Source organism: Chrysemys picta, chromosome 2 (assembly GCF_011386835.1).
Source record: "Chrysemys picta bellii isolate R12L10 chromosome 2, ASM1138683v2, whole genome shotgun sequence".
Taxonomy (NCBI): Eukaryota; Metazoa; Chordata; order Testudines; family Emydidae; genus Chrysemys; species Chrysemys picta.
The window spans coordinates 1928936-1956879 of NC_088792.1; the positions used below are offsets into that span (position 1 = coordinate 1928936).

Sequence of the window (27944 nt, forward strand, 5' to 3'; positions counted from 1 at the left end):
AGAGCCCTGTAGACATTCCCGCTGCGGCTCTGAAGCCTGCAGGAGCAGGGGGGAGTTCAGAGACTGAGTCTACACAGCTCGCTCAGTGCAGCGGCACAAGCCCAAGTCTGCAGACCTGGGCTCTGAGATTCACGGCCGGGGTTGTTTTAATGTAGTGTAGACGGCACACCCTCATATCCCCCAGGGTAGGTCTGCACAGCATCGTAACCCGGGCCTGTGGGCTTGAGCGTCCACACTGCCCTGCTGCCGGGTCTGGATTACAGGAGGCAGAGCTCCCGGCTCGGGCCAGCGGCTCGAGCTGCGTCCACACAGCAGCACGGCAAGGCTTGGCCCGGGGCTCAGCGGGACACGGGTTCCCACCACCCCGGCGGTGGGGCCTGGGTGCGGGCTGCAGGGGTCCCGGGCGGGTTCCCACGCTGCGCGGACCCCCTGCGATGCTGCCCCCTGCCTTGCCCGGACCCTGCGCGGAGCCGGGCGATCCCGGGGTCTGGCCCTTGCGCTGCGCCCCCGCGCAGGGCCCCGGGCGTGCCCGGAGCTGTCAATCAGGCGGGACTACATCTCCCACAATGCCCCGGGAGGCGGGGGCTGGCGGGCGGCGGAGCATCTCGGCCGGGCGCTACACTGCGCCGGGCGGGGAGCGCAGCCCCGCGGGCCGCCCGGGGCCCTGCTCCAGCCTGGCCCCGATCCCCGCGTCCCGGGGCCGCAGGCCGGAGGCCAGGGGGATGGCCGCAGCGGGCTCTGCTCAGGTAGGAGCCGGGCCCCGGGCCCCGGGGGGCGCTGCCCGCTGGAGGCAGGACCCGGCCCCATGGCCGCCCCACGGCTGGACGCTGGGGTGGGGGGTGGACAGGGAGCGCCCCCTGCAGCCGGGGCAGGGGCGGGACTTGTAGCCCCACCGAGCCAGGCTGGCCCTAGAGACACAAGCTTGGCCGGGGGTCTCTGCCCTCCAGGGCCCGGAGGGGGCAGTGGGCGAACAGCTGTGGGGCGGGGCGGGGGTGTCTGCAGGGCCAGGGCCAGGAGAATGAATGACTGCAGTGGGGCAGGGCTCTCCGCCGGGCCCGGGGGGACATTGGGGTGACTGGGGCTCTGTGCCCATATATAGCCCTGGGATGGGGGGCTCCCGCTCTCTCACACCTCCCCATATAGTGACAGGGGCTGCGGGGAAGGGGGCTCTCTGCGTAGCAGACAGGCCCGGGATGGGGGGCTCCCGCTCTCTCACACCTCCCCATATATCGACAGGGGCTGCAGGGAAGGGGGCTCTCTGCCCATATATAGCCCTGGGATGGGGGGCTCCTGCTCTCTCACACCTCCCCATATATCGACAGGGGCTGCAGGGAAGGGGGCTCTCTGCCCATATATAGCCCGGGGATGGGGGGGGCTTCCGCTCTCTCACACCTCCCCATATAGTGACAGGGGCTGCAGGGAAGGGGGCTCTCTGCCCATATATAGCCCCGGGGTGGGGGGCTCCCGCTCTCTCACACCTCCCCATATAGTGACAGGGGCTGCAGGGAAGGGGGCTCTCTGCGTAGCAGATAGCCCCGGGGTGGGGGGCTCCTGCTCTCTCACACCTCCCCATATAGTGACAGGGGCTGCGGGGAAGGGGGCTCTCTGCGTAGCAGATAGGCCCGGGGTGGGGGGCTCCTGCTCTCTCACACCTCCCCATATAGTGACAGGGGCTGCGGGGAAGGGGGCTCTCTGCGTAGCAGATAGGCCCGGGGTGGGGGGCTCCTGCTCTCTCACACCTCCCCATATAGTGACAGGGGCTGCAGGGAAGGGGGCTCTCTGCGTAGCAGACAGGCCCGGGATGGGGGGCTCCCGCTCTCTCACACCTCCCCATATAGTGACAGGGGCTGCAGGGACGGGGGCTCTCTGCGTAGCAGACAGGCCCGGGGCGGGAGGGTCTCTGCTCTGCCCCTGTGTGTGGCGGCTCTGTTCCCCCCAGTACGGGCGTCTTAGGGTGGCTTGAATACTAAGCTTTCTCCCTAGCACAGGCTCCTGGGCGACAGGGCTGCTGAAGGCGGCCCCGCTCGCAGGGAGCAGGGCGTCGTAGGATGGCACAGGAATTCCTGCCTTGCCCTCCCCGGCCTGGCTCAGCAGAGCGTGCACAGGGGGGCTGGAACAATGTGTGTAGTGAGGGAGCCGAGAGCCACTGAACCAAACTGTCAACCTGGATGTGATGGAAACCACTTCCAGCCAGGGGGTGCGGCAGCACCCGCAGCACCCCTAGATCCAGCACCTATGAGTGTGCGGCTCTTGACTCCTATCCCTTGTCTCCGCTCTCCCCTGGCTCCTGCATTCGCCGCTTTTCCAGGCGGTGCTGCTTGGGAGACAGGGAAGATGGTTTGGGTGCAGGATTTTCTGCTCCTGAAACCTGGCCTCTGACCTGGTCACAAGTGAACTGAATGATTGAGGTGTCCCAGGCTGGCACCTGGCGGATGTTTGCCCTCGTTCTAAAGCCACCTCCGGGGGACATGGAAACAGAGGTTTCTGCTCAGGAGAGGCCACACCAGTCGGGCTGCGCCACGTAGAATAAATGGCCTCACTCCTGTCCCCGTTATTCCTGGTGCTCCTTGCTAATCCCTTCTGTTCACAAGAGTTAATATTGCCTCTAAAAATAGCCACTGGGAAAGGCGGGGGCGGTTCGGCAGCCTGGTGAGGACAGGCTGCTTTCGGGAAGTCATTTTAAAGTGTGACTCACTCTCCTTGAAGTAAATTCAGGCACCGAGGGCCTGGGACCCATGAGAACTGCCGGCGAGGGCCGCTTGTGCAGCGTGACTGATTCCTGGGCCAGCACGGAGCGTGTCTGACTGCTCAGTGCTCAGATCGAGAGTCCGGTCTGGTTCTAGCTCATCTTGGGTTTTGCAGGCTGCTCCTTGAATTGTTCTCGGTGCTGTCAGAAAACCACTGAGCTGCTGGCCTGAAAAGAACCACGACTTTTAATACACAAAATAATAATAATATATGGAGCTATACCTATCTCCTAGACCTGGAAGGGACCCTCAAAGATCGAGTCCAGCCCCCTGCCTTCACTAGCAGGACTAAATACTGATTTTGCCCCAGATCCCTAAGTGGCCCCTTCAAGGATTGAGCTCACAACCCTGGGTTTAGCAGCCCAATGCTCAATCCACTGAGCTATCCCTCCCCCTGTAAAAGGCATGTTTAAAACATACTGTCCCGAACAGCGAGCAGGGCTTGCTCCTGCACCTCTCCCCCGTATCGCTCTCTCTGGGGCTGCGAGGTTTGCAGCGCTGTGCGTGGCTGTCCTTGCCACAGCGTGATCCCTTTGCCCCGCTTCTAGCTCTCCTTGCACTCCTCCTCTTCCCCTCGGTCAGCCCATGTCTCCAGGATTCAGGGTCCTTCCCCTTCCCCCCCACTTGTCCCTTTAACCTGGATCATCCCATAGCCTCCAGCACAGGAGGGTTGAACCCCGGCCTGGTGAGGTGCGCAATGCAGAGGGGCTGTCTAGAGTGACGTTACTGTGCAGGCTGACGCTTTCTCTCACTGTCCCCATTCTTGTCTTAACCCTTGATTTGCCGGATTACGGGATGCGTTTTAAGTCTCTCAACCCCCCCCAGCCCCCCCAAGACTGACGGGCCCATCACGCATCGGGAGCCAGTTATGCCCCTGTGTCTTGCTGTACTTACCGCAGATTCAAAGCAGTTTTGTTTTATCCTTTCCCCAGCAGCCCCTCTGCGCTCACCTCCTGGCTGTCAGTTTTCGGGTAACGCCGTTACTGGCAGACGGGCCTGGTGGGGAGTGGGACGCAGACTGCGTGGCACTGGGGCCAAGGGGTTTTGCCCGTGTCTGGATCCTACTGCAGTCCCCAGCGTGGGCTCTGGCTATCCGTGCAGCCCACAATGTTGAGCCGGGCGGCTTGTGTTGCAGGTGGCGTTCGAGGACGTGGCGGTCTATTTCTCCCCGGAGGAGTGGGCGGCGTTAGCGGAATGGCAGCGGGAGCTGTACCGGGCCGTGATGAGGGAGAACTACGAGCTGGTCACCTCGCTGGGTGAGGATCCCTTTCGCCCTTCTCCCAGGAGCTGGGCCATTCTTGTCTAGATGCCGGAATATGGAGTTAGGCATCTAACGTCAGGTTCCAAAGCTTGAAAATTTGGCCCATATACTGCCCTGTCATTGACCATTCCTAGCACGCATGAGCGTACGGGGCACTCTGCGGACACACAGCGAGACGTTAGACTCTAACACGGACACGGTAAAACATGGGACAGTGGATGGGGTAAGGAGCCCTAGATAGGAAAGATTCCTGCAGAAAGAAGATTGAGATGTGACGCTAAGGACTGACAGCTGGAGCAGAAGAGGTATGTAGGGGCAGCAGGACAGAAGACACGAGTCAGAAGTGGGCAGATAGATGGAGGGAGCACTAAGGCTAGAGGAGTGTGAAATGTGCATGCCCATGAATTTGGAGTAGATAGAGCTGAGAGCGAGGGATAGTACCTCTGATGATGAGGATGGAGGAGCCTTCTTCCAGACTCTAATTACATTAATGTAAACATGGGACTTTACTGTTCTCCGTCCCTGGAACAGGGTGGCCTGCTGTCAAACCAGAGATCCTATGTAAAATTGAGCAAGAAGAAGAGCCATGTGTTGGAGACTCTCCACATCCCAGAGAGTGGGGGACCCCCCAAAGCTTCTGGTCAGGTGAGTAGTGGGGGGGGGGGGAATCCCGAAGGATGGGGAGCTAGACCGGGGTGGGCAAACTTTTTGGCCCGAGGGCCACATCGGGGTTGCGCAACTGTATGGAGGGCCGGGTAGGGAAGGCTGTGCCTCCCCAAACAGCCTGGCCCCCACCCCCTATCCACCCCTCCCACTTCCCGCCCCCTGACATGCCCCCCCCCGGGACTCCCACTCCCAACCCACCCTGTTCCCCATCCCCTGCCCGCCCCCCCAGAACCTCTGCCCCATCCAACCGCCCCCTCCTCCCTGACTGCCCCCCAGGACCCCCCGCTCCCTTACCCAACCCCCCCACTCCCCGCCCCCTTACCAGCAGCAGGAGCTCACAGCCGCGACACCCGGCCAGAGCCAGCTGCGCTCCCCAGGCTGCCCAGCAGGCGTGGCTGCGGGAGAGGGGGGATAGCGGGGGGACTAGGCTCCCCGGCTGGGAGCTCAGGGGCCGGGCAGGACGGTCCCGCAGGCCGTAGTTTGCCCACGTCTGAGCTAGACAGAGAAGAGTTGGACATTCCAAGGGTGGCCTGATGAACAGAGCGTTGGACTGAGAGTAACATTCATTAAAGGCAATGAGGGACCCATACAGTGCTGAAGCCTGTGTGTGTCGGAAGAGTATCTTCTGTTAGTGTGTAGCCAGAATTCCTCCGTGGCTGGAGCCAATTGGGACTTCCCAACAGGACTAATTAACTCATAGCCGGAGTCCCTCCCGCTCCCGCACCACTCCAGGTGCGAGAAAGTTACTCGCTTGTAAGGCCACTCCAGAGTTCGCGTTCCTGTACGCTCACGTTCTGCGCTGGGGAGGGGGGGGTCAGACCTAGGCTGAATAAAATAGAAACATGACTGGTAGGAATCCCCAGTTTATAATCCTGACTGCCTCTGGAAACGTGGTCGAAACGTGCTTTCTTAGGCCAGAATAGCTCTGTTGAAGTCACTGGGCTGCACTGGTACAACTGAGAGCAGAATCTGTGTCTCGGTGGGGGGCGTTATTTTTCAGGTCGCCGTCGTGGGAGCCAGACCTGTTTAGGTGAATGCAGCTGGCTTCCGTTGGCTATTTCTTGGCCGGTAGAAACTTGGATGTGATGGGAGTGTCTCTGTAATTTGTGGGAAGAGAGGGGATTTCCCAATCGCTGAACTTCCCAGCAGATTAATTCACAGATTCTCACTGGGAACCTACTGGGATTCCCTCTGGAATGGGGGGGTCTTGTTGAATGGGCAGTCTTTTTCCATCCTCCGCACCTGAAATAACATCTGGACGCTTCCCTCTGTCTTCTTTCCAGTAGATGATGGAATCAGGATTAAAAAGGAGGAGCAGGAGGAAGACACAGAGACCCCGGAACCGCCCAGTGCATTCTCGGGAAAGTTGGAGGAAGGGAGCAGCCCGCCGCAGTGTGTGAAGAAGAAGAGGGGCCTGGCTCGAAGCAAATCCCACCAGAAGCTGCGAAGCCGGGTGGCGAATGCTCAGGACAAACCCCCGAGGGCTCCTCCCCAAAAAGCCTCGCTAAAGAAGATTCCCCCGACGTGTCCGGAGTGCGACAAAAGCTTCAAGAGTAACACAGCCCTGACCATCCACGAAAGGAGTCACACGGGGGAGCGGCCCTTCAAATGCCCTGAGTGCGGGAAGGGTTTCCCATCCAAGGGGGACCTGAAGAGACATCAGAAAACCCACATGGGAAAGGAGGATGCTGCCCCCGAGAGAGGGAGGAGCCTTTCCGAGAAGCTGCAGAGAAGCCCTCAGGCACCCAAGCGGCCGTACACGTGCGCTCAGTGCGGGAAGAGCTTCAACAAGAGCAGAGACCTCAAAAAGCACCAGCGCACCCACACGGCGGAGAGGCCGTTCCGGTGCCTGCAGTGCGGGAGCAGCTTCCGGCTCAAGCAGATCCTCGTGTCCCACCAGAAAGTGCACAGGGGAGTGAAGCCGTTCCAGTGCTCGGACTGCGGGAAGAACTTCAGCCAGAAGCACCATCTCTTGAGCCACCAGCGCACCCACACCGGGGAGAAGCCCTTCTCCTGCGCTCAGTGCGGACACAGGTTCAGCCAGAAGCACCATCTGATCAGCCACCAGCGCATCCACACGGGGGAGCGGCCCTTTGCCTGCCCCGAGTGCGGGAAGAGCTTCAAGGACAAGAAAACCCTCATCATCCATGAGCGGATCCACACAGGCGAGAGGCCCTACAAGTGCAACGAGTGCGGGAAGACCTGCAGCCAGAAGCAGCACTTGAAAAGCCACCAGAGGGTGCACAGGGGCAAGAGGCCACGTGGCAAAGGGGAGGAAGGCCTGGAGGATGACGTGGGTTTCTGCCGCCAGAAGGTCCCGGCAGAGGAGAAGCCGTATCAGTGTGCGGAATGCGAGAAACGGTTCCGGGACGAGCGGATAATGCTGGCGCACCAGAGAACTCACACTGAGCAGGCGCTGCTGAAGAGCACGAGGACAGGTGCCAGTCGGAGCCCACAGCCCATGGCCCAGCAAACGCCCTTCACCAGCACCCCGCAGTGCAGGGCAAACGTTAGCCAGAAGCCACCTCTGAGAGCCCAACAGGGAACCCCGGCTGGCAAGAGACCTTTGGTGTGCAATGAGTGTGGGAAGAGGTTCATGCAGAGCAAACGCCTTGTGCTACATCAGAGGAGCCACACGTGAGGGAGAACCATTTGTGTGGGTGGAACGTGGCAAACACTATGTCTAGGAGTTGGGATCTGACAAGATGCAGGAGTGAAACACCGTGAGCTCTAGGGTAGGCAGAACTGCTCCTGTGAGACCTCATGTCTTCAGAGGCCAACCGAAAAGCCTCCTTGGAAGCTACCTTCCAACCTGGGTGTGCAAAAGTGACATTTGTGACACACACACTCAACTCCCCAGGCCCATCCTTGCTGTGGGACCTCGCTTAAAAGCAACTGACCTGTCAGTCTCCTCTCCAGAGTACGAATTTTCTACAAGCAACTGGCTTGGCCTCCTAACTGTATAGGTTGTTTGGCTGCCTAGTAAATACACTAAAATATCTTAACCAAAATGTAAAGAAGTGCCCCATGACGTACGCTAGCTTTCTAATTACCGTAGAACCGTGCTACTTTGCACAAGTGTCTGTGAAAATTGCTGAATCTTGCCAAGGAGACGCTCCGCGTATAATCAAAGAGCCGGGCTGCTGCCTTGTCATGAACATTGTTCGTTTATGCGGGCGTGCCGTTTAGGTTTGTTTATGCTCTAGTCTATTAGGAAGTGTTCTGCGGTGTACTTTGGGGAAGCGAGGAAGTCTGAGTAATAGGAGAACTCACTACACCACTCGATCAGATCTTGGCAGAAAATTGTAGCAATGCTGTCTTTCTTTTTTTTCATTTGTTGAGTGACGTAATTAGCAATGGTCTGCTGTGTCTGCTTTGATTTTATCCTTCCCGTCTGTCTCCTGTATAAATCACAGAGCATTCGCAAATAGCACTACGATGCTATTCCCAGTCACGTGCAAGTCCCTATGGAATGATGCAGCATGCTGGATAAAATCCATGTTCATACACACACAAAAAGGGGGGTAGATTTTTCTCTCTAATCAATAAATTAAAAGCCTCTAAAAATGGCAGATACCCTGTGGCAATCCTGCACTTCTCCTTCCACCTGGCCCACGGCTCCTACCCTCCGTATCTCTCTTGTGCCCTGAACTCAAGTGTCTGTTGTGTCCATTTCCTGTCCTTTCAAGCTACTTCTCCCGCCGGTTTCCTATCGCCATACAGCAGTGGATTCTCTGCGCTGCTCGAGAGTTGGATCCCACTGGTTTGACTTGAACAGGAGTCCGATGGGGCCCGTTGGGGGTGGGAGTGAGATCCTAGGGTGACCTGTGGAGGTGCCACCCGAGGCTGGACTGACAGCTGCTGTCGCTGCCTCTCCAGCGTTCGCTACAAGAGAGTTAATCTGCAGCTTTTACCCACAGAGCCCATCACCTCGACCAGTGATAGTCAGACTGGGGCGCGTGAGCCACAAGCGGCTCTTGGGGGGTCTCCTGCGGCTCTGTGCAGCGCATGATGTTATTAACCAAGCCGGATGCTTTTACTACGTAATTAACCAATTCAGTTAGCAGCTTGCTCTAAGTTAGTAATTTATTTGCTGTGAGAATAATTATATATAAAACCAAGTATTTCCCCTGTCGGTCGTGCTGCGGGGGCTTTTGGGGGCACGTTGATCGCTAATTTGGCTCCTGAACCACTAAGTTCTGAGTATCGCTGGCCAGAAACTTCAGTCCATCTGCTGCAGGTGTTTCGGATGTGCAAGATTTGTGGTGGCTTTGTGCCTTGGCCTTTGCGGGTTTGATAATCACCTGGTTGCTGTAAGGAGATGTAGGTACAAAATGTAAGTTGGGTGAAGGTTTTGTAAAACCCAACAGGAATAAACCCTCTTCCCTGTTGCATTTTAATTTAAATGAAATAGTTTTGGGTTTTTTTTAATCAATCCCCTGCAGTGCTGAGTGGCACTGTGTTAACACGAGGACAGGAAGTGAAGTGGACTACAAACAGGAAGGCTTCAGTACCCCCACTTTGGAGAAACTGAGGCGCAGAGAGCTAGGACTAGTCCAAAGTCATATAGGAAACTGGAAATCGAATCCAGCAGTCCTAGCTCCCTCTTGCTCTAGTTCTGTAGACCTCACTCCCCTCCCAGAGCATAGAATAGAAGCCAGGTGTCCTGACTCCCAGTTCCCCCCGCTCTAGTCCTGTAAACCCCCCTCCCCTCTCAGAGCTGGGCATAGACCACAGGAGTCCTGGGACTTGAACATGGGAATGTAATGGTCAAAGGGCTGGGCTTCTCCCACTTGAGCAGAGCGGAGGGGGGAGGGACAGCTCAGTGCATTGGCCTGCTAAACCCAGGGTTGTGAGTTCAATCCTTGAGGGGGCCACTTAGGGTTCTGGGGCAAAAATCTGTCTGGGGATTGGTCCTGCTTTGGGCAGGGGTTTGGACTAGATGCCTCCTGAGGTCCCTTCCAACCTCGATATTCTATGATCCTAGCAAAGCAAGACGTCTAGTTCCACCTCCCAAGCTGACTGAAGTGCAAAATGTGAACTAAAACCAGCCTGCTTCATGAGGAGCCAAAGGAGATGGTTTCGTTTTTGCTGTGTAATACTAGAGCAGAGTTTGATGTATTTATTATGTTGACCGTTTCCCTTTAATAAGTCATGTGGCGTATTCTCACTGGAGACTAGTCTGTCCAGCAAAACGCCAGCCATCAAAAACACAGAAATCAACAGAGAAATCTCAGTGGGGCGCGGTGTGCCGGCGGGAGGCGCTTAGCCAGCTTGGAGGGAGTCCTATCTGAGAAGGGACTGGAAGAGGATGCCTGAGTGAGGAGACGGGAAGGGAGTGCTGTGGTGGGATTCAATGAATGTACCTTAGCCGAAGTTCTGCATGCTCTGTATTGTGTGGGGCGTTGGTAACGGTCGTAGCGCTGTAATGTCTGTATGTGGTCTTGCGTTTGCTTTCTTTTTCCTTCAAAAGAACAATTAAAATAATATCAACTAAAAGTAAGTGTGTCAGCTGGGGCCTCACACGCTGTTCTCTCTAAGGGCCGGGAGGTGGCTGTGTCGTGCAGATCTCATTCTCTGCCCCACAGCTGACGGGCAGGAGCCAGTCAGAGGTGAGAAATGAGAGAAGAGTGCTTTGCAGGAGTGCAGGTCGGCGTCTCTGTACAATGGGCATGGAGGCCAGTCCTGAGAAGTGCAGATGGTGGCCAGGCCGAGCACTGCAGAACATAAACTAGTCCAGTGGTTCTCAACCAGGGGTCCAGGGCCCCCTATGGGGCCTCGAGCAGGTTTCAGGGGGGCCTCCAAGCAGGGCCAGCATTAGACTCGCTGGGACCCAGGGCAGAAGGCCAAAGCCTCTTTGCATAGGGCTGAAGCCCAGGGCCCCGAGCCTCCCCAGCTGGGCTGAAGCTGAAGTCTGAGCAATGTAGCTTCAGGGGGGCCCCTGGGGCCCCAGGCAACTGCCCTGCTGGCTACCCCGTAACGCCAGCCCTGGCTTTTCTATGCAGAAAACCAGTTGTGGCCCAGGTGGGCCATGGAGATTTTATAGCATGGAGGGAGGGGCTCAGAAAGAAAAACGCTGAGACCCCCTGTGCTGGATGGAGAATCTCTGACCCCAGTCAGACAGACCACGCCAAGGAAAGCCAGGTGATTAACCAGCCGTGCTGAGCGCCAGCGTTCAATCACATGGCTCTCTATTGCACCCCTCAGGCGCTGGCTGTGTGGGTCCCAGGGGCCGGTGGAGCAGTGGGAAGCGGTGAAGAGCCGGCTGGCTGCATGATGCTGATTCGGTCGGTTTCCAGCTTCTACACTGCAGCTACAGCGACAGCCAATATTTCCCTGGTGTCACTTTTCCATAACGCAAACTGCTCTTGTCGTAACTGTAGTTTAGCCTGGGATCAAGCCTGGGCCGTGGTGCAAGTGGAATCCATTTCTTACCGCTACAGAGGGAGCCATGGGGGGCATGTGACCCTCCACGTGACTCCACCCCGCCCCCAGCCAGGGGCCCCCACACTCGGCGAAAGGAGCAGAACATGGGGCCGCTAGGCAGCCCCATGCCTACAGCTCCCCCAGCGCGGCTGTATCGCCCCCAGCCCTTCCCTGCAGGGTCTCCTCTGTCTGTACAGCGGCCGGCCTGCTGGAGCACAGGGCTGGGGGCTGGTACAGCAGCGGTGCCGGAGGAACTGCCGGTGGGGGGCCACCCAGTGGCCTGACATTTTGCTCCTTTCCCCTTTGTGGGTCAGGGCTCTCGCGGGAACCGCAGCTGGGAAAGGAGCAGAACGCCAACCGCTCCTCCGGCGGCTGGACTGCCCCAGCCCTGTCCTCCGGCGTGGCTGCTGTCAGATGGACGAGACCTGCGGGGAAGGGCTGGGGGTGGTACAGCTGCCCGCCCAGTGGCCCCACGTTCGGCTGCTCCTCTTTTCGGTACGCTGTACCAGCTATAAATATCTTGCAGGTATGGCGGACCGGACCGGCCCAGACTGTCCTACTTACACTGCTGAGCCTGGGCAAAATACTGGAAGAGCTGATGAGGGATTGAGTTGATTAAAGAATTAAAGGATGGGAATGTAATTAATGCCAGACAACATGGTTTTATGGAACTTGGGTCTTGTCCAACAACCTGCTTTCATAAGAACAGCCACCCTGGGTCACACCAAAGGTCCATCTAGCCCAGTATTCTGTCTTCGACAGTGGCCAGTGCCAGGTGCTTCTGGCAGTCAGAGGTTTAGTGACACCCAGAGCATGGGGTTGCATCCCTGCCCATCTTGACAAACAACCATTGATGGACCTGTCCTCCATGAACTTGTCTAATTCTTTTTTGAACACAATTATACTTTTGGTCTTCACAACATCCTCTGGCAAGGAGTTCCACAAGTTGACTGTGTGTTGTGTGAAGAAATACTGCCTTTGGTTTGTTTTAAACCTGTTGCCTATTAATTTCATTGGGTGAGGGTGACCCCTGGTTCTTCTGTTATGCGAAGGGGTAAGTAATAGTTCCCTATTCACTTTCTCCACACCGTCCATGCTTTTGTAGACCTCTATCATATCCCCGCTTAGTTGTCTCTTTTCTAAACTGAACAGTCCCAGTCTTTTTAATCTCACCTCATACGGAGGCTATTCCATCCCCCTAATCATTTTGTTTCTCATCTTTGCACCTAAGATATTTCATTCTTTGATGAGGTTACAAATTACTATGTAAATGTTAGGTTTCAGAGTAGCAGCCGTGTTAGTCTGTATCCGCAAAAAGAACAGGAGTCCTTGTGGCACCTTAGACACTAACACATTTATTTCAGCATAAGCTTTCGTGGGCTACAGCTTCCGAAGAAGTGGGCTGTAGCGCACCAAAGCTTATGCTGAAATAAATGTGTTAGTCTCTAAGGTGCCACAAGTCCTCCTGTTCTTTATGTAAATGTTAGACTTTTGTAGGAGATTTGCCTGAGTACCACACAGCATTCTTATTAAAAAATAGCTCTACACAATGTCAATAGAGCACCCGTTACCTGGTTTAAGAACTCGCTAACTGACAGATCTCAAACAGTGGTCGTCAGTGGGGAATCAGCAGCAAACGGGTGTTTCTAGTGAGGTTCCACAGGGATCAGAATGAGGCCCAACACTATTCAAGACTTTCATCTGTGATCTGCAAGTCAATATAAAATCCCAGTTGATAACATTTGTGGATGACAGAGGTTGGCAGGACAACAGGGCAGTCAGACAGTGCGAGCTGCATCGCTTGGTAAAATGGGCCCATTCAAACCAAACGCATTTTAGTACAACCCAATGCAAAGTCTTCTACAGGTAGGAACAAGGAACGCGGACCCCACCTCCAGATGGGGGAACTTAATCCGGAGTCTGAAAAGGGTCTAGGGGTGAGAGCAGACGAGACTGAACCTGAGCTCCCAACATGTTGCTGTAGCAAACAGGGCTAATGCGATCCTTGGACGTATTAACAGAGGAGTGGTGAGTGGAGCAGGCAGAGGATTATACCCTGGTACCCAGCACTGGTGGGACTGATGCTGGAATACTGCATCCAGTTCTGGTGTCCACATTTCAAACAGGATGTTGGGCAGAAAAGAACCACAAAAATGATTCAGCTGAAGAAAACGTGAGAGACTGAAAGAGTTCCGTCTGTTTATGAAAAGGAAGCCTGAGCGGGGAGTTGGTTACAGCCTGGAAGTACCTTCATGGGGAGAAAAAAACAGGTACGAGCGGGCTCGTTAACCCAGCAGAATCATCACAAGAACTACTGGCTGGAAGCTGAAGCCAGACAAATTCAAATGAGAAATGAGACACGAATTTGCAACAGTGAGGGGCTTAACCCTGGAAACAAAGGATCAAGGCAGTGGTGGATTCTCTAGTTCCTGGTGTCTCCAGAGCCAGCCGGGCTGCCTTGCAGGAGACAGACAATAACATACAAGTTACTGGGTCAATACAGGGGTAACTGGATGATGTTGAATGGCCTGTGAGATACATGAGGTCAGACTAGATCGGTGGTTTTCAACCTGTGGTTCGCGGACCCTGGGGGGGCTACAGACAGTCTATGATTTCCAGAAAGGCCCACACTGCCATTTGGAATATTTTAGGGGGCCACAAATGAAAAAAAAGGTTGAAAACCACTGGACTAGCTGCTTGTATGGTCCCTTCTGGCTTTAACACCTCTGAGGGGAGCGAGGGAAGGCAGGCTCCGCCCGTGGAGGTGCTTGGGTCTGGCAGGAGGAGCTGAGGGACAGGCGGAGATGTCACCTGGACTGATTTAAAGATGGTTTTAGAAGTGGGGTGGCTCCGAATCAGCTGAGAGCTGCAGTTTGATGCGGAATCAGCCAGTAAGCGACTTGCTCATTAGTCACGTGCAGGCAGCGCACCTGGTACTTTGATGCTGCATAGAAAGGGGGCGCAGCCAGGTTAGCAGAACATTAACCAACCGTTACCACTGCTCCTGCTAGCACCATCTACACGCAGCTGGCCTGACTGGGGGGGCGAGACAGAACCATTCTAACACTCTCCCCATCTAGCCACAGGCCATTCTCACATGGTACCATGATTCAGTCACGTCACTCAGCACTAGTTCTTAGGGAGCACCCAACGCACGTTCTGCCGCGCACTCCCAACGGCCGGGGAAGTTCACAGGTGAATCTGGATCCAATCTTCACAGCTCCAGCTTCCCCAGCCAAGGAGCTCCGGGCACTTGAGAGATGTGAATACGAGAGCTTCACAAGGCACCACTCTTCTCTGACCGCTCTGAGTATTATCTCCATTTGACATTGGGAAACTGAGACATCTGGCAGAGCCAGAAATAGTATTCAGGTGTCCTGAGCGCTGTCTTGTATCTTTAACCACAAGACCATTACGATCTGAGCGTCCTGTCTCCAGAGCCTTTTACAAAGAAGGACTCCGCTGCGTTTACACAGCTGAAGTGCCCTTCGGTGCAGCATGTGGGGTGGGGGCAGTCCTGCATGGCTGGCTAAGGGAAGAGAAGATCCACTCCCACCCAGCTACACCCTGATGTCCTCACTCAGTCTGCAATCAGGGCTATGTTGGGTATTGGCAGCAAGATAGAAATCCCAACTCTGCCTCCCGGCCAATCTGGGCTGCTCCTCGCCCACCCTGGCTGACCAGATTGGGGGGGGGGGGTAATTAGAAAACAAACCTCTCTCTCCATTTATTTCAGACACACACACGCATTGAGGTCATGCTGGCTGGCTCTACTTCTGTGGGGTCCCTCCCTGTTTTGCATCATCCTGTGACCCCCGGGAACCAGACCCACCCCCACAACAGAAATGCCTGTAGACAGGCTTGGGTAGGACCTGCAGGGTGTCACACGGGGCAGTAGATATTATTTCACACCCCATCGGGTGTATCAGTCATTAACAACTGTCTCAGGCCTGTCCCTGTTTGGAGCTGAGTGGTGCCCCCTGAAAGCGGTGTGAGGACATGGCCTCCAAGGGGTATGGCGCCAGTGTACCTCCCATCCCCCTGTGCAGGCTCCAGGTGTGGGGGCAGCCGAGGTGCCGAGTGGGGGCTGTTGTTACAGGTGCTGGTGGACACCGTCACACCCAGCAGGTACTTCCCCTGGGCAGCACAAACCCAGCTACCTGTATTTCTAACAATTACTATTCCCTGTACAAAGAAGACTTGAAAGGAGAAGTATTTCCTGTCTGGTCTTTGCTAGAGGTCTCCCTCAGTGGACTTAGACGTGTGGCTGGATCTTAGCCCTTAACTGAGAGCTTGTTCAGCCTTAATTGAAAGGGCCAGAGGTGTTGGATCTGTTACACGGGGAGCTTTTCTCCTCAGTGGGTTTCAGGGGCTCAGTTACACAGCGGTTAACAAACCCAGATCATAGCCTTTTAACCGGTTTGATAAAACCCCTTCCTCTTTTCATTCATCACTTTCACTTCCCTGACAGTGAGGTCATCATCAGAGGGTCTGCCAGGACCACAGGGCAGGCCAGACCCGAATGTACATTGTCCTGTCAACAGAACCACATCCCGGGCCTTCTGCCTCCATCCCAGAGAAGCAAGACAAGAGGAGACTAAGGGGGGATATGATAGAGATCTATAAAAGCATGAGTGATGTGGAGAAAGTGAATAAGGAAAACTTATTTACTTGTTCCCATAATATAAGAACTAGGAGCCACCAAATGAAATTAATAGGCAGCAGGTTTAAAACAAATAAAAGGAAGTTCTTCTTCACACAGCGCACAGTCAACCTGTGGAACTCCTTGCCTGAGGAGGCTGTGAAGGCTAGGACTCAAGTATCAGGGGGTAGCCGTGTTAGTCTGTATCTACAAAAACAACAAGGAGTCTGGTGGCACCTTAAAGACTAACAGATTTATTTGGGCATAAGCTTTCGTGGGTAAAAACCTCACTTCCATTAATTAAGTGCATTAATGGCTATTAGCCAGGCTGGGTAAGGAATGGTGTCCCTAGCCTCTGTCTGTCAGAGGGTGGAGATGGATGGCAGGAGAGAGATCACTTGATCATTGCCTGTTAGGTTCACTCCCTCTGGGGCACCTGCATTGGCCACTGTCGGTAGACAGGATACTGGGCTAGATGGACCTTTGGTCTGACCCAGTCCGGCTCAGGCCGTTTGTATGCACAAGCCCCTTTCGGGGGCAGCCCCCCCCGGGCCGTGTGGAAGCCAGGGGCGGGTAGGAGATGGGGTGTGGGCGCCTTTCCCCGCTGCAGCCCGGTTCCCGGGCAGGAGCCCGCGGTGCGGCTTGCGGAGGGCCCCGGGGTGGGAGTGGGACAGGGACAGGGACGCTCCCCGCCAGCCCGTGTGCGGGGAGCGGGGCGCTGCTAGGACCCGGCCGGGAGGCTCCGGGGCCAGGCGAGGGGGAGGCGGCCCCGCGCTACGGGCTGCCGGGAGCTGTAGTTTTCTCTCCCTCCCGCAGCAGGGGGATGCCCGGGTCCCCCCGCGCGGCTCCCCGGGAGAGCCGGAGACCTCCGCGCCCGAGCTCCGGGGGCTCCCCGAGCCCAGCTCCGCGCCCCGCTGCCCGCCCGCCCCGCGCAGCGCAGCGCATCCCGCCGGCGGCTGCCCGCAGCTCGGCGAGCTTCGTCCCGACGCGCCTGCCCGGCCGAGCCCGGGGGACGATGCCCGGCGGGGGCCGGGCGCAGGTAGGCGCCGGCTCGGGGCGCAGGGAGCGGCAGCGCGGTGACAATGGGAGCCCGGAGCCGGGCCGGGCCGAGCCGGGACAACAGCCCTGCCCTGCCCGCGGTCCGTCTGGCCCGGCCCGGCCGGCGCTGGCCCCCGGAGCCCGGGGCGCTGGGGGGCGAACCCGGCTGGGGCTGGGCTCTCGGCCCGCTGTGGGTGCGGGTCCCGGGGGGGGCAGTGTGTCCACAAGCCGCGGGAAGCCGAGACCCGGAGAACGGGGGGGGGGGGGGGGGGGGGGGGGCGCTGGAGAATCTGCGTTGGGCTCCCTTGGTTTAGCCTCGGTAGTCACCACCCGGGGAAGGGTGTGAGCGGCAGGAAACCCGCAGCCGGGGACCCGCTGCGCGGCTGCGGAGAGGACAGAGACGGGCCGGGCCCTAGGGAAACAGCCAACAAGCCTGGGATCCCCCCTGAGACCCGGGACAGTCATTGGCAGCGGGCGGCTGGGGACCCCCTGCGCCCGCAGAGACCGAGGGGCGCCTGGGCAGCAGATGGGACAGGGACGTGCCATGGCTGGGGGCTGGCAGCAAAGCCAGTGCTGTCTGGAGCTGCATCTGCCGAGGCCTGGCTCTGGGAGCAGAGCAGGGGACAGGTCAGCCCTTTGTGGCGCTGGTGGGAGCGCGCTGGGCGCCACACCAGGGAGACCCACTCCCAGAGCCCCACAGAAGCAACAGCAAATTATTCAGAGGCTGAAGGAAGGATTTCAATGCATGAACTCGGGCATGTGGAAAGGACGGCCGAGGAGGGAACATGGTACCAGTCTGCAGAGTGTGGGCCTGACGCAGGAAGAAGTGTTCAGACTGCACCAAGGCAGTCTGGACTCAGGCCGCAGGGGTTTCTGTAGGGACTAGAAGGGGGTCTTTGATCTAAAGGCAGAACGAGAGCCAGTGGCTAGACACTGAAGGTCGATACATTGAGGCTAGGAACAAGGGCCAATTTCTGAGCAATGTGGCAATTAACCATTGGAATCATTTACCAAGGAACGTGATGAATTCGCCATCACTTGAAGTCTTTAAATCAAGACTCGGTGGCTTTCTAGTAAATATGCCCTAGCTCAACCACAAGATATGGGCTTGATGCAGAAATCACTCGGAGAAATTCTCTGGCCTGTGTTGTGCAAGAGAGAAATCATAGAATCTCAGGGTTGGAAGGGACCTCAGGAGGTATCTAGTCCAACCCCCTGCTCAAAGCAGGACCAACCCCCAACTAAATCATCCCAGCCAGGGCTTTGTCAAGCCTGACCTTAAAAACCTCTAAGGAAGGAGATTCCACCACCTCCCTAGGGAACCCATTCCAGTGTTTCACCACCCTCCTAGTGAAATAGTGTTTCTGAATATCCAACCTGGACCTCCCCCACTGCAACTTGAGACCATTGCTCCTTGTTCTGTCATCTGCCACCACTGAGAACAGCCGAGCTCCATCCTCTTTGGAACCCCCCTTCAGGTAGTTGAAAGCAGCTATCAAATCCCCCCTCATTCTTCTCTTCTGCAGACTAAACAATCCCAGTTCCCTCAGCCTCTCCTCATAAGTCATGTGCTCCAGCCCCCTAATCATTTTTGTTGCCCTCCGCTGGACTCTCTCCAATGTGATCAGGCTAGATGATCAGACTGGTCCCTTCTGGCCTTCCAAACGGCGACTCTATGAATAAATCCTGCCCAAGAAACTCAATGGCCTTTTAAAAGCCAATGACTAGCCATAGGGGATGACGTAGTTATAAATCCGGTTGGATTTTAGTTGAGTGTGTGAAATCTTAGGTGAAAAATGAATTTGCAATGACTCCCTAGAAGCACGTCATGCGGACAGAAAACTGGCTCGAAGCCCCCAAAGACAGGGCAGCGATAAGCCCTGGCGCACCGGTAGGGACTTCTGAAATTAGACTTTTAGGCTGAGATTTCAACGCTGCCTATGGGATTTAGACGCAGAGTATGGGATTTAGATGCAGAGTCCCCATTGGTGTTACTGGGAGCTGTGTGCCTCCATGAGACGCACCAACAGGAGAATCGTCTCCATGAGGGAAGCACTGGAAGCCCTGGTGCTCGGCACATTTCAAAATAACTTAGAGCTCTAACCAGCATCGCCGGGTCACTCCTGTGGCCCTTTCTGGCCAGAACGCCCTCGGATTGCAGCGGAAGTTTGGTCTGAACCCAGACTGCAGGATCTGCCGGGGTGGTGGCCAGGACTGGACTGGCAGAGAGGGCCGGGCGCTACCCAACCTCATTTCTATTCGTCTGCGTGGCCGTGCGGGATGATTTGTACGTGTATAAATTAGAATGAGGTTGATACTGTGGCTCTGAGTCTGTGTCCCGCTGTCTCTCGTGTGGCCGTTTACACCTGGGCCAAGCGGGCGTATAAAGCCACCCGGTTGGAGCAGTTCCATCTTACGCCCATTGTGCACTGCCTTTGCAAACGTTACTCTGGGGCAGGGCAATGGGGAGTCGGACCCGGGGCCTGGCAGAGATTCTGCTGGCGGATGAAGCCAGCCAGGAGACACAGTGAACTCTGGAGTGAGGGAGCTCTTAGCCAGGCTAATGGGCCCTACTCAGGTGAGTCAGTTCCCACCATGCTTCAGCTTCCTCGTCTGCGAAACAGGGACCATGCTACCTGCCAGCTGAAGTGCTTTGGGATCGCGAGATAAACAGTGCTCCACCTATTACTGCTGATCGTGAATAACGAGGGATGTTTGCTCCGAAACACCCAGGCTGGAGGGACGATCTTCGGGAAAAGTCCAAAGTATTAAAAAAATAAACACTGCAGCTGATCAGGAAGGGCCAGAGGTCTCGATGCAGAAACGTTTATGGAACCAACTTCCCTTTGCACAGAATCAAAAGAATTCTTCGCAATCCGCCAGCTCCCTTTGCTGTGCTCAGCTGCAGATACGGAGCGAGGAGGCAGGGAGCTTAACCAAGCGGTTCCGAGGTGGGGATGTGGGGACGAAGTCCTGACGCTGAGCAGAAGTGCTAATGGAGCAGTGTCTCCACAGAGAGCCCAGCCCCGGGGGTAATTGGAGTGGGCCCTCCAGGTACAAGAAAAGGAGGTAACCGGGCCCTTGGGTGGAATTCCCTGGGCCTTGCCTTGTCATGGACACTTGTGGAAAGTGGATGCAAACCACGGCCACATCAACTTCACGCGACTCCTGCCGGGAGCTGGAAGTCGTCTTTCCTTCTGGGTTCCTGTGGAAGGGCTTTTGCCCTCATTTGATTGAACCACTCTAAAGCCCATGTCTGGGGCCCTCAGCAGCCCAGAAGGTCCCAGGCAGTTTATTTGCGGGGCTGGGGCCTGGACCAGCCAGGTTAAGCAGGACACCAGTGGGGTGAACCTGGCCGTTCATTAATATGTGAAGGGCATTTTGGAAGCAGCCGCTGCTATTGTTAATGTTTCCCAGGTGGCAGCACGGACAATGCACTGGGCACTGCGCACAGAGAGGAGGAGACGGTCCATGTCTAAAAGGCGAGTTGTGAACTTTGTCGGCCCCCTTTGTGGCATGGCTGATGTAATGTCTAGACTGTTCTCAGTGGTGGCAGATGACAGAACAAGGAGCAATGGTCTCAAGTTGCGGGGGCGGGGGGGAGGTCTAGGTTGGATATTAGGAAAAACTTTTTCACTAGGAGGGTGGTGAAGCACTGGAATGGGTTCCCTAGGGAGGTGGTGGAATGTCCTTCCTCAGAGGTTTTTAACGTCAGGCTTGACAAAGCCCTGGCTGGGATGGTTTAGTTGGGATTTGGTCCTGCTTTGAGCAGGGGGTTGGACTAGATACCTCCTGAGGTCCCTTCCAACCCTGAGATTCTATGATTCTATGAAAGTCCTTCTCTGTAACTCATGGAGTTCCAGCACTAGTGAGCCCTCTTCTGCCCTGCTGTGTTTTCTAACCCGGTTGATCCGTGTGTAGCCAGCGTTGTTTCTGATCAGGCGCACACGTAAAAAGGCCTCGGTTAGCGCTGTGACTCAGGCACATGGAATATCCCTAGCCTGGAAGGCAGTCAGGGCTGCCGGTGGTGGGAGGTACTGAATGGGGCCGCTTGTTTTGCAGGTGCCGGTGTCGTTCGAGGACGTGGCGGTCTATTTCTCCCCGGAGGAGTGGGCGGAGTTAGCAGAATGGCAGCGGGAGCTGTACCGGGACGTGATGAAGGAGAATTACGAGCTCATCACCTCCTTAGGTAAAGAGACACTTTTCCTCGTGTTACCGAGAGCTGCGTGGTCTGTATAAGGCTGGTTCCTGGCACTTTCGAGGCGTATCTCTCCCAAGAGTGGTTAAGGATCGTTATCCTGAAAGTTCGCAGACCCTTTGCAAACAGAAATGCAAAGAGCATTGTTCTTATGGAATTAATTTTCAGGTGCCCAGGAGGGCCGGGAGCTCCTCCCACCCTCCCCAAACAGGAGCGTTTCAGTCCCCCAAACTCAAATATTCAATCCCCCCCCAAACTCAGACCTGTGGAGCTGAGGTCCCTCTACGTATCCCTCCAAGAGCATCAGTGTCACAATTCAAACACAAACGTCACAAAACCAGGAAATGCAGAGTTCAGGGGACACTTCCTACACAGCCTTAACTCTGCCCCCCGAGGGGGGCCAGCACCTTGTTGTTTTAGGGGTGGGGAATATTTTTCCTCTGAGAGACCTGGGTAAAGTACAAGAAAGTAATTAGAGGAAATCCCCATTGAATCGTTAGCCCCTTTAAATTGTGATTGTGCAGCAGGAAAGGAGAGGGGGTTCAGTGTGATCTCCAGCAGTCCCGTGGGGCTCCCCACCCACGTGGAGGATCACTGGACAGCCTTCAGAGGAGGCCTGCACTGGAGTGGGGCCGGGCCCAGAGATAGGGCAGGTTTCGTTGGCGAGAGGGGTAAGGTATTGTCATGTTCCGAGTGCCTCTTGGCATCCCAAATGGGCATCGTTCAAGGGATGTTTCTGACACTGATTATAAAGAGAGGTTCTTATATTTCTCAGGCCACGTCTACACTACAAAGTTAAGTCAATCTAACGTCCACCGATGTAGAGCCGCTGCAGTAATCACAGCGCGTGTGCGTGTCTGCACTTGGCGCCTTGCGTCAGCGGGGGGCGGCCTCCCCAGCAGCGCTTGTATCAGTTGTGCTGTCTGTGTGGGGCATTATGGGAAGGCTGAAAACCAGTGACAACGCGGTGTCTGCACTGACACTGGGTCGACCTAACTGCATCGACCTGGACTCTACGCCACGGGTGGAGGTGGAGTTACTACGTCGGCGGAGTGGGGCAGTTACGTCGCGGAGCAAAATGTTAGTGTCGACCAGGGGCTTAAACTCAGCCAGAGCCCACCAAAGCGGAGCCCCAGCAAACACTTTCAAACCCACGGAAGCCCCAGCACCTCCCGTGGGGCTGAAGCCCTGAGCCTGGCGCCTGCCGCGGGGCTAAAGCCCCGAGCCCCAATGCCCCCTCACGGGGCTAAAGCACCAAGCCCCTGCACCTCCCTGCAGGGCTAAAGCCCCGAGCCCCAATGCCCCCTCACGGGGCTAAAGCACCAAGCCCCTGCACCTCCCTGCAAGGCTAAAGACCCGAGCCCCCCGCACCTCCTCCCACGAGGCTAAAGCCCTGAGCTCCAGGCCCCAGCATCTCCTCCTGCAGGGCTAAAGTCCCTGCACCCCCTGCCCCCCACGGGGCTAAAGCCCCAGCACGCCCCATGGGGCTGAAGCCCTGACCCCCGGCACCTCTCCCATGGGGCTAAAGCCCCGAGCCCCAATGTCCCCTCACGGGCTAAAGCACCAAGCCCCTGCACCTCCCTGCAGGGCTAAAGCCCCGAGCCCCAATGTCCCCTCACGGGCTAAAGCACCAAGCCCCTGCACCTCCCTGCAGGGCTAAAGCCCCGAGCCCCCCGCACCTCCTCCCACGAGGCTAAAGCCCCGAGCTCCAGGCCCCAGCATCTCCTCCCGCAGGGCTAAAGTCCCTGCACTCCCTGCCCCCCACGGGGCTAAAGCCCCAAGCCCCAGCACGCCCCATGGGGCTGAAGCCCCGACCCCCGGCACCTCCTCCCATGGGGCTAAAGTCCCAAGCCCCAGTGGCTCCCCCACAGGGCTAAAGTCCTGAGACCCCTGGCTACGCAGCTGAAGCCCCTAATGGGGGGAGGAGGGAGCCGGGAAATAATCTCTGCGAATTGAAGCCCTGGTGTAGACCCTTTCATAATTAGAGGGCGTAAGCTGCCTCGGGTCAACCCAGCTCTCTAGTGTAGACCAGACCTCAGTCATGTGAATTCAAAGCTACTTCGAATGCTGGCCAGTTCCCTGCCCCTCCCCGCTCTGAAACATCCCCCTGGACACTACAGATAACCAGCGTGGGTTAAAATCAGTGTGCGGCTGTCGCTGGCCGGTGTCGGCCATCTGTGTAGTCACCTGGGCCAGGCCTTGGGGAGTCACCGAAACAAACCCAGACCGCTTAGCCAGAGCCCATGAAAACCCTCCTGCCGGGTGCTGACATGCTGAGCGTTGCTGGAACGTGTCACCCTCCAGGGAGACCTGGTGGGTGAGGTAATATTTTATTGGACAAACGTACTCATACTAAGTTTGCCAGCCCCGAGGAAGGGCTCCGTGTAGCTCGAAAGCTGGGCTCTGAGTTGATATTCTCACCTAACTTGTCTCTACTGTCCTGGGACCGACACGGCTACCACAACACTGCATGGCCCTCCCGTGTCATTTACAATCCAGGTCGCTGGCGGACTCGCTGCCTTTCCGGACCCAGAGGGGTTCAGGAATTAAGAGGCAGCTGGGGAAACCTACTCACCCTGTGCAACAGAAATGATCAGGGGGATGGAACGGCTTCTATATGAGGAGACATTAATAAGACTGGGACTTTTCAGCTTGGAAAAAAGGGACTGAGGGGGGATATGATAGAGGTCTGTAACATCAGGAATGGTGTGGAGACAGTGAACAAGGAAGTGCTATTTACTCCTCCTCATAATACAAGAACTAGGGGCCACCAAATGAAATAAACAGGCAGCAGGTTTAATACAAACACAAGGAAATATTTCTTCATGCAGCATATAGTCAACCTGTGGAACTCCTTGCCAGGGGATGTTGTGAGGACCAAAAGTGTAGGTGGGTTAAAAAAAGAACTAGATAAGTTCGTGGAGGATAGGTCCATCAATGGCTATTAGCCAGGATGGGCAGAGATGGTGTCCCTAAGCCTCTGAGTGCCAGAACCTGGGAATGGGCGTCAGGGGATGGATCACTCAATAATTGCCCTGTTCTGTCCATTCCCTCTGAAGCACCTGGCACTGGCCACTATTGGAAGACCGGATCCTGGGCTAGATGGACCTTTGGTCTGACCCAGTCTGGCCGTTCTTATGTTCTTCTGAGCCTGTCTCATTGACCTGTGATTTTTGCCTCCTGCACAGGGTGTCCGGATGCCAAACCAGAGATCATCTGTCAGATGGAGTGTGGGGAAGAGCTGTGTGTGCGGGAGCCCCAGGGCTGGAGAGAGAGGAGACCCCAGAGCCCCTGTTCAGGTGAGTCATGAAGCAAACACCCTAAGAACACAGCCCATCCCGTGACTCTTGTTTAGTGTTAGGAGTTCGCCTTTGTTCCAGCCGACGAAGTGATGTCTGGGCTCTCTCCCCTCTCCAGCAGGTGTTGGCATCACCATTAAAAAGGAGGAGCAGGAAGAGGAGTGTCGTGGTCAGGAAGATCCCGAAGCCCTGGCCCCGCGGGGGACCGTATCCGGGATAGTGGGGGAGAAAGGTCTCCAGCTCTTGGAACTAAAGAGCTGTAAGAGCGAAAGCGGGTCCCGCCGGAAGCCAAGAGCCCAGGCCGGAGACCCTCAGGGGAGACGAACCGGGAGGGTGGCAGAGAGGCCTCATGCGTGCCCGAGCTGTGAGAAGAGCTTCAAGGACAGGACGGCTCTGATAATCCACCAGCGGATCCATACGGGCGAGAAGCCCTTCACCTGCGCCGAGTGCGGGAAGCGCTTCACGCAGAAGCAGCACCTCACCACCCACCAGCGCACCCACACCGGGGAGCGCCCCTTCTCCTGCGCCCAGTGCGGCAGCAGCTTCCGGCTGAGAAAGGTCTTCCTGACCCACCAGCGGGTCCACGCTGGGGAGCTGCCCTTCACCTGTGCCGAGTGCGGGAAGATCTTCAACCACAAGCACCACCTGATCACCCACCGCCGCACCCACACCGGCGAGCGCCCCTTCCCCTGCGCCCAGTGCGGCAAGCGCTTCACCCAGAAGCACCATCTGCTGAGCCACCAGCGCAGCCACACGGGCACGCGGCCCTTCTCCTGCGCCCAGTGCGGGAAGAGCTTCAAGGACAAGACGCCGCTGAGCATCCACCAGCTCGTGCACACCGGGGAGAAGCCGTTCTCCTGCGAGGCTTGCGGGAAGATCTTCAGCCACAAGCACCACCTGGTGATCCACCGGAGAACCCACACGGGCGAGAAGCCCTTCACCTGCGCCGAGTGCGGCAAGCGCTTCACGCAGAAGCACCATCTCGTCAGCCACCAGCGCATCCACACCGGGGAGCGCCCCTTCGCCTGCTCCCACTGCGGGAGGAGCTTCAAGGACAAGATCACCCTGAAGCTGCACGTCAGGCTGCACACCGGGGAACGGCCCTTCGCCTGCGCCGAGTGCGGGGAGAGCTTCCGCCTGAAGAAGGTGCTGCTCACCCACCAGCGGGTGCACACGGGGCAGGCCCCACTGATCTGCACCGACTGCGGGAAGACCTTCAATCACATGCAGCGCATGGCCATGCACCAGACGAGCCACCACGCCCAGCGGGGGCCGTTCCGGAGAGCCCAGCGCGGGGAGAGCTGCTCGGGGAAACCACAGCTCCGACTGCCCCAGTCGGGCCAGCCCGCCGGCTGCTCGGCGCACGCAGCGACCTTCCAGCCGCCAGCACCTGGGGGCTCCCCCTACGCAACAGGCGGAGTAAGTCCTGGGCCTCAATTATACACGGAGCCGGCCCCGCGAGATCGCCCCGAAGAAACCATCTGACTGCGGGGAGCAGGGAAAGCGTCACTCACGAGCACAGTCCGAACCCCCCAAGTGTGCGATGGGAGTCATTAATCTGCAGCACGGCGCCGGCATGAGACAGAAACCGAAGACAGCCCGGCTGTCCCTGCATAGCCCGGGTCAGTTCCCCTGTAAAACGGTCCGTGCTCGTCAGCGGGAGAGACGCTGCGGAGACGGGAAATAACCCCGCTGTGACAGCCTGACCCCGCGCTGCCCTGTGTGCCTCCTGCTGCCGCATTGGCCACACCATTTCAGTGTCCCGGCGGGCTGGCCCAGCGCCACCTGCGCCCCACCTCCCCGCCACGCGCTGGGGATGTCTGCACCCCGGCTGCTTTACCCGCTGGCTTGTGTCCAGGTCACGCACGTAACAATAGTAGTGCAGACAGCGCCGCGCATGCGTCAGAGCAGGCTGAGAACGTCCCCAGGGGCTGGGCTGGGCTGGGCGTGTCCTGCCCGCACACAAGCCCCTGCGTCCCTGCGCTCAGCGCTATCGTTCCCCAGGCTAGCTGGCCAGGCCCAGCTTGTGCTGTGTAGACAGACCCGCAGCCTGCTAGCAGGGGGTGCAGGGAAGCAGTGCTGGAGATCCTCGAGATCCCTTTGTCTGGGCTGCAGGGCGGGTCCCAGCAGCTGCTCTGTCACGTGCTTAGCGCTGCGTGTACCTGCATCAGGCAGCCAAGGAGCGTCCACCTGCCCTGCCGGAGCCCCAGAAGAGCGAGAACGAAATATTTAGCACTTACGCAGCAGATTCGCAGCCCGCTGCCCAGTCAGAGACACACGGAGGGCTGTGGGAAGTGGGAGTCTCTGTTCTAGGACACGTGCGGACGGAGGAGTCACAGCGTTGCAGAACTAGAGAGGGACAAGCCCTGTTCGGTCATTCGGTCCCTCTCCCAGGGGCTAGCGCTGGATTGTTTCCCTTCAGCACATCTCCAGCCCCTTGTCCAGTCCCGTTCCAAGCGGTGGGGCTCCCCCGTCCCTTGGCTGACACCCCCAGCCCATGCATCTCGCTGCCAGGAAGTTACTCCTCATATTCAGTCCACGGCTTCCCTTTCTCTGTTACAGCCCGTTCTTCCTAGTCACGTCCAGGTGCCAGTCGTGAATATCATCCCTCTGGTGTGTACGCGCCACGTACCCATAGACTGTCATAAGATTTAGTTGGGAATTGGTCCTGCTTTGAGCAGGGGGTTGGACTAGATACCTCCTGAGGTCCCTTCCAACCCTGATATTCTCTGATACTGTGTTAAAGTAGGGTTACCATTCGTCTGGATTTACCCGGACATGTCCTCCTTTTTGTGCTAAAAATAGCGTCCGGGGGGAATTTGTAAATCACTCAAAATGTCCGGGATTTCCCCCCTCCCCCGGCAGAGCAGAGCGAGCGGCTGGGAGGGCTGCAGGAAAGTCACGGGCTGGACTCCGGAGCAGCTGTAGAGGAGCTCCTCCTCCACCCCTCCTGACCTCCCTGCATTCTGAGCCGGCAGCTCCTCCTCCCCGGCAGCCCGGCTCCGGCAGCACTGTGCAGGGCCAGGGACCGGGTTGTGTGTTGTGCTGGGGAGCGCAGCCACGTGTCCGGCTCCGCACAGAGCCCAACACCCTGTTCTGAGCGGCAGGGTAAGGGGGCCAGGGGGCAGGAGAAGGGGCAGGGAGGTTCTGGAGGGGGCAGTCAAGAAACGGGGGGGGGGGGTCGGGAGTTCAGGGGGGGGCTTTTGGGGGGGAGTGGAGAAAGTTTTGGGCAGTCAGGGTACAGGTAGGGGGTAGGGTTCTGGGGGGCAGTTTGGGGGGGGTCTTAGGAGGGGGCAGTTAGGGGACAAGGAACAGGGAGGCTTAAGTAGGGGGTGGGGTTCTGGAGGGCAGTTAGGAGCAGGGGTCCCAGGAGGGGGCAGTCAGGGGACAAGGAGCGGGGGGGTGGGGGGCTGGGAGTTCTGGGGGGGAGCTGTCAGGGGGCAGGAGTGGGGAGAGGGATCGGAGCAGTCAGGGGACAGGGAGCAGAGGGGTTTAGATGGGTTGGGAGTTCTGGGGGGGGCTGTCAGGGGGCAGGAGTGGGGAGAGGGATCGGAGCAGTCAGGGGACAGGGAGCAGAGGGGTTTAGATGGGTCAGGAGTTCTGGGGGGGGGGCTGTCAGGGGGTGGGGAGTGGTTGGATGGGGCGTGGGAGTCCCAGGGGTCTGTCT

At 57.3% G+C, this 27944-nt stretch overlaps 1 protein-coding gene across 3 annotated transcripts; it reads left to right on the top strand.

The window, feature by feature from the left end:
* Positions 1-578: 578 nt before the first annotated feature.
* LOC101940357 (oocyte zinc finger protein XlCOF6-like) lies at positions 579-27411 on the top strand. 3 transcript variants are annotated; one of them, XM_065586563.1, is made up of 6 exons: positions 579-746; positions 3883-4003; positions 4540-4653; positions 5675-5704; positions 5958-6888; positions 24664-27398. In XM_065586563.1, exons 1-6 carry the CDS (start codon positions 723-725, stop codon positions 25760-25762), a joined length of 2319 nt encoding a protein of 772 aa, XP_065442635.1. In that variant the 5' UTR covers positions 579-722; the 3' UTR covers positions 25763-27398. The 3 variants fall into 3 exon arrangements, with proteins under 3 accessions (XP_065442635.1, XP_065442634.1, XP_042702858.2); XM_065586562.1 differs by lacking the exons at positions 579-746; positions 3883-4003; positions 4540-4653; positions 5675-5704; positions 5958-6888 and adding exons at positions 16319-16781; positions 20843-20969; positions 24167-24277 and having other exon boundaries at positions 24399-27411; XM_042846924.2 differs by lacking the exons at positions 579-746; positions 3883-4003; positions 4540-4653; positions 5675-5704; positions 5958-6888 and adding exons at positions 16322-16781; positions 20843-20969; positions 24167-24277 and having other exon boundaries at positions 24396-27411.
* The last annotated feature ends 533 nt before the right edge of the window (positions 27412-27944 follow it).